Source organism: Salvelinus fontinalis, chromosome 15 (genome assembly GCF_029448725.1).
Source record: "Salvelinus fontinalis isolate EN_2023a chromosome 15, ASM2944872v1, whole genome shotgun sequence".
In the NCBI taxonomy this organism is placed as follows: Eukaryota; Metazoa; Chordata; class Actinopteri; order Salmoniformes; family Salmonidae; genus Salvelinus; species Salvelinus fontinalis.
The window spans coordinates 42,436,355-42,446,871 of NC_074679.1; the positions used below are offsets into that span (position 1 = coordinate 42,436,355).

The window sequence follows — 10,517 nt, forward strand, 5'->3', positions numbered from 1 at the left end:
AAGCAATGATGACGGCACGTGTTTCCTTGCAGTTAACCATGATTGACAGAGGAAGAACAATGAATCCAAGCACCACCCTCCTTTTGAAGCATCCAGTCTGTTATTCAAACTCAATCAGCATGACAGAGGGATCTCCAGCCTTGTCCTCGTCAACACTCACACCTGTGTTAACGAGAGAATCACTGACATGTCAGCTGGTCCTTTTGTGGCAGGGCTGAAATGCAGTGGAAATGTTTTTTTGGGATTCAGTTCATTTGCATGGCAAAGAGGGACTTTGCAATTCATCTGATCACTCTTCATTACATTCTGGAGTATATGCAAATTGCCATCATACAAACTGAGGCAGCAGACTTTGTGAAAATTTATATTGGTTTCATTCTCAACTTTTGGCCACCGGTTGTATTCGGCGCATGTGACAAATACAATTTGATTTGACATGGGTTGCATCAGCCCTGAGGAAGTTTGTAATCAAGAGGAAATTCTGTCGCATAAAATACATAGCTACAGTACATTTGGTATCAGATATCAAAGAATTTCCATGTATATTTGTGTGGGGTAAATTAAATGTAATTGTAGTGAAAGCTTATTTATTCAACCTTAGTTTTTTAAACTATTAGTCATAACTGGAGACATTTGAATTTGATCATTTAATTATAAGAATACATTCTATGTAAAATGCAAATAAATACTTTAACATTCGACTGGTTGTTACTTTGTCTATTGCTCGAAATACATAAACCTGACTTATACTCCTTGGGTGCATTGACTTTTACTTTAACTTGATAATCTAGAAATGACAGTACAACAGACATGTTAGCAGTCTGTTTATTGAGCAGTGGGTCGTTAATTCTCTGGCAAGCTTTCTCTCCCTTTCACTTAAATACCATCACATTTTAAGCCTGATCTCTGTCCAACACTTCCAAATCCCAAATGTGGGCCTCCATCTCTCCATAGGGCATTGACATTCTATTACTGTCCCTTACGCCAACTGCCACCTTCTGGCGAGAAATAACAATTCAAGTATCAAAAGTGCATTATTGCAATACTGTCCCGCTGAAAATGCAAAATGCTTTAAATAGTATAAAACTGCAAAAAACATCAGTGCATACAGCAAAAAAATAATAATCACTTATGAAACTGTACCCCCCTCCCTTTGGTCTCAGACGTCAGGAAGCGAACCCAATCCCCCACCCTTCCCCGTTAGAAAAATTGAAATATTTACATTTTTAATCCCAATAAAAATGTTTGTTTAAAAAAAAGAAGAAAGAAAAAAAAGAAGAGTGCACTGTATGCAAAGACACCGCTATCTGCATAATAAACCTATCCGTTCTGTGCAGCAGTGACCTGCATTCCCCCGAAGTCCTCGTCTTCCTCCAGGCTTCGTTTCAGGCTGCCTGCGAAGTACAGACATTCACAGGGTCAAACATCCAAAAATAAAGAAAGGGAAAAACAGCAGTGACTGGTGGTGGGATACTTCGGGACAATATGCTACCTTACATTTTTTTCAAACTGCACGCAGAGCCATAAAAATGGCATCTGTGAGTTTGTCTGAATCTGGTTAAGTAGGAAATTACCGAAGTATCCCTTTAATAAACTTTGTGTAAACACCTGAATTTCATGGGAAAGAACCACTTGTTTTTGTGCACTTTTGAGAGCATCAATTCTGCTCAGTTGCTGATCAACTTCTTTCAATGCATATTGTAACATGGGGATAAAAGTTGAGCCTACATGTCGACTGCATAAACCACATGATTGGCGGTCATGCCGTTTTGATTTAAGTTTTGATTCAAGTCTCTGCAGTTGCTCCTCATCCACTGCACCCTGCAGCTATTGTGGAAAGCACAATTGTCCCCCAATCATTAATTAGGGTGTTTAGCTTGACCTACGTGAACCTGAATAAGAATAATTTGCCATGATTTATAAGCTGTAGTGCCCCCATATACTCTACTGGCAGATCGCAGTCGGACTTCAACCCGATATCATATAAACTCTCATAGGGCATGGAAAATGTGTAGAATTGCGGGAAATTAGCTTTAAAATGAAAAATTCTATCTCCGCCAAGAGGGCTGTGAACAGTTTGGGTCGCATGGGTTTCGAGGTGGGGGTTTGCCACCTAGGAAAGGTGTGTGACCGGAACTTCAAATAGTACTTGAGTACTCCTGCTATAGTGGATCCAAACGAATGTGATATTTGAGAGACCTCTCACCGCAATATGATATTTAGTTTGAGTGTTTTTAAATCTGTTGGACGATGTAGGGTGGTAGAATGTCACAATAAACTCTTCTCTAACTAAAACCTCTATTGAACAACGGTGGCTATTTTGACGCTGCCCTGTTGCTATATGAGCTTTGCGGTTGGAAAACCACTAAATGTGTTGTCTGTACATAAGAACCTCCGCCGACTGCAATCGAGGGCATTCTAGGCCGTTGGTAAGTCATCTTAAAATGCACCCATGGTGACACAGACGTGTCTGGTAAGCGTGGAATGAGCCCAGGTTCCTGTAACCTGAATGGAAGATGCACACACTGACCTGGCATTCCAGCATGCAGGGAGAACGATCTGCCCAGCTGTATTGGTGACATCATCTTGATGGTTAGTTTAGCTGAGTAGATCGCTTCATATTCCTAGAAAACCCGACATCAAGAGATGGAGAGCGCAGCATTTACAAACCATTCAGACAGAAATGTCTCGTATCAAGCAGACATCCATCTGCCACATTTGTAAAGTTGAAAACCATTGAATATGCCTCATGTAATCTCAGTGATCAGAGCTGTTTGAAAGATTATGAGTTCACGACTTGATACACAGGACCCTACCTGTAATTGATGCACAAAGCCCACGTTGGGGTTGATGCAGAATCTCCTCTCCTGAACGTGGCTGAAAGCATCCCTGTAGAAGAACCAGCACATTTCAGAAGGACATTTTACTAGATATTTGGTCACAATGCATCTGGGACAGTGTCTGTGCAATAAATTAAACCTGCTTGGTTTGTTGAGCGGTCTTACCTGTACTTTATGCCAAATGTCTCCATAAGGTATGCAATAACTAAGGCAGCGCTGAAAAGACAAGACAATTGTGATTGAGAGTAATACTGATCTAACAGGAAGATCAAGCATGATCAATAGACAAGCAGACAAGAGTATTTTCAAACACTATGGATCTATTCAAAATCAAATCGATAACATGAGATGTGACAAACCTTCTTGATATCCCTGCGTTTCCATGAACTAGTACCTTTCCTATGTGAACAAGACAAGGACAGAGTCAAGATATAAGTGGGGTCACTTATAAATCCCCTTGTTTTTGAAAGAAAAGCAAATTTTTTGTCCATTAAAACAACAAATGGATCAGAAAGTGTAGACATTGATAATGTTGTTATTGACTAGTGTAGCTGGAAACAGCAGATTTTTTATGGCATATCTACATAGGCGTACAGAGGCCCAATATCAGTAACCATCACTCCTGTGTTCCAATGGCATGTTGTGTTAGCTAATCCAAGTTTATCATTTTAAAAAGGCTAATATTGATCATTAGAAAACGCTTTTGCAATTATGTTAGCACAGCTGAAAACTGTTGTTCTGATTAAAGGAGGAATAAAACTGTCCTTTAGACTAGTTGAATATCTGGAGCATCAGCATTTGTGGGTTTAATTACAGGCTCAAAATGGCTAGAAACAAAGAACTTTCTTCTGAAACGCGTCAGTCTATTCTTGTTCTCAGAAATGAAGGCTAATCCATGCGAGAAATGGCCAAGAAACTGAAGATCTGGTACAACGCCGTGTACTAGTCCCTTCACAGAACAGCGCAAACTGGCCCTAACCAGAATAGAAAGAGTGGGAGTCCCCAATGCACAATTGAGCAAGAGGACAAGTACATTAGTGTCTAGTTTGAGAAACAGATGCCTCCCAAGTCCTCAAATGGCAGCTTCATTAAATAGTACCCGCAAAACACCAGTCTCAACATCAACAGTGAAGAGGCGACTCCGGGATGCTGGCCTTCTAGGCAGAGTTGCAAAGAAGAAGCCATATCTCAGACTGGTCAATAAAAAGAAAAGATGGGCAAAAGAACACAGACACTGGACAGAGGAACTCTGCCTAGACAGCCAGCATCCCAGATTCGCCTCTTCACTGTTAACGTTGAGACTGGTGTTTTGCGGGTACTATTTAATGAAGTTGCCAGTTGAGGACCTGTGAGGCGTCTGTTTCTCAAACTAGACACTAATGTACTTGTCCTCTTGCTCAGTTGTGCACTGGGGCCTCCCACTCCTCTTTCTATTCTAGTTAGAGCCAGTTTGCGCTGTTCTGTGAAGGGAAAGGTACAGCATTTACAACATTAACAATGTCTACGCTGTATTTCTGATCAATTTGATGGTCTTTTAATGGACAACATTTTTAGCTTTTCTTTCAAAAACAAGGACAATTAAGTGACCCCAAACTTTTGAACAGTAGTGTATATTGTAAAGAGTTCCAAATTGTAAAGAGTTCTGCAAATTCCAACAATTCTCAAGGTGCAGGGTACAAGAACTGTAACATTGAAATAAAAGTACCCGCACCCAGTTTATTGCAACTAAATTCTAAAGACAAGATACTATTCAATTAAAGAAATGTTTATTACCTCCACTGGCTAAACAGCCATCAATAAATTCTTTAATCTGTGGAGAGAAAAATATATACATTTAGGCCTTTAACAATAACATGACAGGGCAGGCAAGGTACAGAGGCAATGTGCGGGGGCACCGGTTAGTCAAGGTAATATGTACATGTAGGTAGAGTTAAAGTAACTATGCATAGATAATAAATAGAGAGTAGCAGCAGCGTAGGGAGGCAATGCAAATAGTCTGGGTAGCCATTTGACCAGCTGTTCAGGAGTCTTATGGGTTGGGGGAAGAAGCCTTTTGGACGTAGACTTGGCACTCCGGTACCGCTTGCCGTGCGGTAGCAGAGAGAACAGTCTATGACTAGGGTGGCTGGAGTCGGACAATTTTCAGGGCCTTCCTCGGACACCGCCTGGTATAGAGGCCGAGCAGGCCATACCAGGCAGTGATGCAACCAGTCAGGATGCTCTCAATGGTGCAGCTGTAAAACTTTGAGGATCTGAGGACCCATGGTGTGTGTCTTGGTGTTTAGACCATGATAGTTTGTTGGTGATGTGGACACCAAGGAACTTGAAGCTCTCAACCTGCTCCACTTCAGCCCTGTCGATGAGAATGGGGGTGTGGCCGGTCCTCTTTTTCCAGTAGTCCACAATCATCTCCTTTGTCTTGATCACGTTGAGGGATAGGTTGTTGTCCTGGCACCACTCGGCCAGGTCTCTGACCTCCTCACTATAGGCGGTCTCATTGTTGTCGGTGATCAGGCCTACTACTGCTGTGTCATCGGCAAACTTAATGATGGTGTTGAAGTCGTGCTTGGCCATGCAGTCATGAGTGAACAGGGAGTACAGGAGGAGACTGAGCACGCACCCCTGAGGGGCACCCATGTTGAGGATCAGCGTGGCAGATGTGTTGTTACCTACCCTTACCACCCGGGCGTGGCCCATCAGGAAGTCCAGGATCCAGTTGCAGAGGGAGGTGTTTAGTCCCAGGGTCCTTAGCTTAGTGATGAGCTTTGAGGGCACTATGGTGTTGAACGCTGAGCTGTAGTCAATGAATAGCATTCTAACATCAGTGTTATTTTTGTCCAGGTGGGAAAGGGCAGTGTGGAGTGCAATAGAAATTACATCATTTGTGGATCTGTTGGGGTGGTATGCAAATTGGAGTGGGTCTAGGGTTTCTGGGATAATGGTGTTGATGTGAGCGATGACTGGCCTTTCAAAGCACTTCATGGTTACAGACGTGAGTGCTATGGGTCGGTAGTCATTTTGGCAGGTTAACTTAGTGTTCTTGGGCACAGTGACTATGGTGGTCTGCTTGAAACAAGTTGGTATTACAGACTCAGGGAGAGATTAAAAATGTCAATGAAGACACTTGCCAGTTGGTCAGCGCATGCTCGGAATACACGTCCTGGTAATCCGTCAGTACGATTCGATCTTATTCCAGTATTGACGCTTTGCCTGTTTGATGGTTCTTCGGAAGGCATACCGGGATTTATTATAAGCTTCCCGGGTTAGAGTCCCACTCCTTGAAAGCGGCAGCTCTACCCTTTATCTAAGTGCGGATGTTGCCTGTAATCCATGGCTTCTGGTTGGGGTATGTACAGTTGAAGTCGGAAGTTTACATACACCTTAGCCAAATACATTTAAACTCAGTTTTTCACAATTCCAAATCCTAGTAAAAATTCCCTTTCTTAGGTCAGTTATGATCACCACTTAATTTTACGAATGTGAAATGTCAGAATAATAGTAGAGAAAGTTTTATTTCAGCTTTTATTTCTTTATTTCTCAGTGGGTCAGAAGTTTACATATACTAATTGAGTGTTTGGTAGCATTGCCTTTAAATTGTTTAACTTAGGTCAAACGTTTTGGGCAGCCTTCCTCAAGCTTCCCACAATAAGTTGGGTGAATTTTGGCACATTACTCCTTACAGAGCTGGTGTAATTGAGTCAGGTTTCTAGGCCTCCTTGCTCACACACGCTTTTTCAGTTCTGCCCACACATTTTCTATAGGCTTGAGGTCAGGGCTTTGTGATGGTCACTCCAATACCTTGACTTTGTTGTTCTTAAGCCATTTTGCCACAACTTTGGATGTATGCTTGGGGTCATTGTCCACTTGGAAGACCCATTTGCGACCAAGCTTTAACTTCCTGACTGATGTCTTGAGCTGTTGCTTCAATATATCAACATAATTTTACTTCCTCATGATGCCATCTATTTTGTGAAGTACACCAGTCCCTCTTGCAGCAAAGCACCCCCACAACATGATGCAGCCACCCCTGTGCTTCACGGTTGGGATGGTGTTCTTCAGCTTGCAAGCATCCCCCCCTTTTCCTTCAAACATAACGATGGTCATTATGGCCAAACAGTTCTTTTTTTGTTTCATCAGACCAGAGGACATTTCTCCAAAAAGTACGATCTTTGTCCCCATGTGAAGTAGCAAACCGTAGTCTGGCTTTTTTTATGGTGGTTTTGGAGCAGTGGCTTCTTCCTTGCTGAGCAGCATTTCAGGTTATGTCGATATAGGACACGTTTTACTGTGGATATATACTTCTGTACCCGTTTCCTCCAGTATCTTTACAAGTTCCTTTGCTGTTGTTCTGGGATTGATTTGCACTTTTTGCACCAAAGTACGTTCATCTCTAGGAGACAGAACATGTCTCCTTCCAGAGCGGTATGACGGCTGCGTGGTCCAATGATGTTTATACTTGCATACTATTGTTTGGCACTGAGTTTGAAGGTAGGCCTTGAAATACATCCACAGGTACACATCCAATTGACTCAAATGATGTCAATGAGCCTATCAGAAGCTTCTAAAGCCATTACATCATTTTCTGGAATGTTCTAAACTGTTTAAAGGCACAGTCAACTTATTGAATGTAAACTTCTGACCCACTGGAATTGTGATACAGTGAAGTATAAGTGAAATAATCTAATCTGTCTGTTAACAATTATTGGAAAAATTACTTGTCATGCACAAAATAGACTTGCCAAAACTATAGTTTGGAGTGGAGTGGTTGAAAAACGAGTTTTAATGACTCCAACCTAAGTGTATTTAAACTTCCGACCTCAATTGCACTTATTGATGAAGCCAGTGACTGATATGGTGTACTCCTCAATGCCATCGGAAGAATCCCGGAACATATTCCAGTCTGTGCTAGCAAAACAGTCCTGTAGCTAAGCATCTGCTTCAGCTGACCACTTTTTTTATTGACCGACTGCAATACTATGTAACATTATCCACCACACTCATGCTGAAACTCACCATAGGGAAATATCGAATTATGTTTTCCACAGGATTGTCAGCAATATCTAAAACAAGGTATCTAAAAACAGAAGAAAGCAGGCCACATTAATTAGCTGATATATTAAGTGAGAGATGTCATTGGCTGAGTTATAAACACCACAAGTACCTGTTCTCAGTTTGTCGCTTACCTAAATTTATGTGGGAAGTTGGGCTTTATAAAATTGGCCTCGATATCTTGGCGGACACACACCATGTGCGTTATCCCCTGTCTTTCAAGGACGGAAAGCTAAAAGAGAACAAAAGAGTTGAGTTCACTTTTTGAGATTCTACAGTATGTTGTTATTTTATAGTCCAGGGCCCGGTTTCCCAAAATCATCTCTCTAGGAGCTGATCCGTCGTTAGTATTGTGGAATAATTGTAATTTCATGGTAAGATTTGAATGGAGAAGGCTGATCAGAGAGCAGCCCTGCCTTTCTGTCGATCCTATCAGTATCAACACATGCTCCAACGACACATGTAATTTGTTATTCGGCCGTTGTAGGATCATTAAAACACTCGTAAGCATTAGTTCCATCGCTATAGGAAAACCGTGCTGAGGACCTTCAATGTTTCGATGACCAACGTAGAGGGCCGGTGTGGGTTCTGGCTTTTGATCTAGCCAAGCAGAAACACATCTGCTTCTAGTAATCAACTAAACCCAGTCTATAGTCAAGACTTTGACAGGTTGAATCAGGGGTGTAATCATTACGCCAATTCTGTTGCAAAACGTTTGGTCTATTGCAAATTAGCGTTACTTGTGGCGGAGTGGACTAAGACACTGCATCTCAGTGCAAGAGGCGTGGTTCGACTGGTTCAAATCTAGGCTGCATCACATCCGGGCCGTGATTGGGAGTCCCATAGGGCGGCGCACAATTGGCCCAGCGTCGTCCGGGTTCGGCTGCGGTAGGCCGTCATTGTAAATAAGAATTTGTTCTTAACTGACTTGCTAAAAAAAGGTTAAATAAAAATATTTGGGTAGTTTCATTCCGTTTGGTTCTTAAACAGTAAACGGTTTCCGCTTGACTGGTCTGGAACAAATGCCTACACCCACACCTGCCCTCAGCAGATAAGAATAGCCACCCCAGCAGATTTACGGGATACCAAATTACCTTGCTTTTCATAGCAGCTGAGTAGGGACCTAAAAACAGGCCTGGTAGAATCTCCTAAAACAAGAGATGAACAGATTTTAGGTACATTATTATGAGATTACATGATTTCGCTATTATAGCTAATATCACTCAGCAGCAGTCACTTTTGGTGCCCCTTACAATAATTCCATTTTGGGGACAAAAAGGGCAACTAGCTAACGGTACCTGCATCTCTCTTCTCATTGGATACGCCCAGTCCTGTGGAATAGATCAGAAAATCAATGGAATACGTTAACTGACTGGTTAGTTCGTTCTCTTAGCCGGTCAGTAGTCATCTGCCACAAGATACCCCTACCCGGATGTGTTATTGTAGCGAGCATAAGCTACACTTGCCAATGGGACAGCTAGCTGAACTCTTTCGACTGGCGATATGTGGTTAGGTAGTTAGCAAACTAGCTAGGTAAATTAGCTAGGTAGCTAACGGAAAACATATCAGAAATGTGATTCAAGAGAATTTGAAAAATGCTTCAGACATGATTACATTTAGCTAAAAGTCCGATTTAGCGAGTGAGATTACATTTTATCAGACTAAGTTGTTCATGTTAAGGGCTGTTTTTGAGTATACTCGCAAGTTAGCTAAGTTGTTCATGACATTTGCTAGCTAACCAGAAAGATTTTGTTAGCTTGCATGCTAGCGCTTACCAATAGGTCATCCTTTGACGCAGGAAGGGACGGGAACTGAAGTTTATTATCCTCGTCCATGTTGCAGTGTACTCAGGCGGACGTGGCCTAGGCCTGTCGCACGGTTTTCGTGGTTTGCTAAGTGTATAATTGCAGGAGTTTGTTTTGAGGTTGCGTATATATGTCCGCCATGCTGCTCCTTCGGAGGAGTCACGTGACCAAAGACAGTAACGTCATGAGTTACGTAGATGTCGTTCGTCACTAGTTACCACATCCACAAAGTCATAAACCATGCCTATTTCTACAATTTATCTTCTTAAAATGGGATTTTAAACCTATCCTTCAACCTAACCACGCGGCTAACCTTATGCCAAAACATAAACTTAAATTAAGACTAAAACTGGTTGTTTTCATGGTAACTAGTGAAAACCATTCTTCTTCTCCTGTGATGTTTTAGGGCAAACGGTGTATTGCCGCCCACTACTGGATGCTGGAAATTAAAAAAGGTTCCGTGCTATCTGGTTCATTGGAACGTCCCTACCCCCACTGAATTTGAAATTGAAAAAGGTTAAGATTAGGGTTAGGTTTATGGTTAAGGTTAGAGTAGGGATGTCCCAATGATCCCGGATGACAAATAAAAAAAGGGATATCCAAAACGTAAAATGGAATTCACTCAAACGTCCCAAAAAAAACTAAATACAAAACAAAAACGTAAAACCCTCAGTCCCTCAAAACACACTCAGAGCCCTACTTAGGCCTGATTGTCCATTCCATACTTTCCATTTTACTTTGACCTGTCCTGTTTTTAGGGTGTGTTGTTTGTTAACATGTCAGAACTTTTTTATTTGATGGGCAGCATTTAGTTTAGGCTATT

The 10,517-nt window shown here is 41.9% G+C and overlaps 1 protein-coding gene across 1 annotated transcript; it reads right to left on the reverse strand.

The window, feature by feature from the left end:
* Nucleotides 1-811: 811 nt before the first annotated feature.
* LOC129812009 (serine/threonine/tyrosine-interacting protein A-like) lies at nucleotides 812-9,883 on the reverse strand. The gene is made up of 11 exons (XM_055863885.1): nucleotides 9,665-9,883; nucleotides 9,188-9,220; nucleotides 8,984-9,037; nucleotides 8,024-8,121; nucleotides 7,854-7,914; nucleotides 4,614-4,650; nucleotides 3,200-3,239; nucleotides 3,006-3,056; nucleotides 2,817-2,889; nucleotides 2,531-2,624; nucleotides 812-1,394 (listed from the first exon to the last, which is right to left on the reverse strand). Exons 1-11 carry the CDS (start codon nucleotides 9,722-9,724, stop codon nucleotides 1,321-1,323), a joined length of 675 nt encoding a protein of 224 aa, XP_055719860.1. The 5' UTR covers nucleotides 9,725-9,883; the 3' UTR covers nucleotides 812-1,320.
* Between the last annotated feature and the right edge of the window lie 634 nt (nucleotides 9,884-10,517).

Coding starts and splice junctions, on each gene's coding strand:
- LOC129812009 (XM_055863885.1), bottom strand. CDS start 9,724: ATGGACGAGGATAATAAACTTCAGTTCCCGTCCCTTCCTGCGTCAAAG. Junction 3,057..3,199: donor AACGCAGGGATATCAAGAAG/GTTTGTCACATC, acceptor TTGTCTTTTCAG/CGCTGCCTTAGTTATTGCAT. Junction 1,395..2,530: donor CCTGCATGCTGGAATGCCAG/GTCAGTGTGTGC, acceptor TGTACTTCGCAG/GCAGCCTGAAACGAAGCCTG.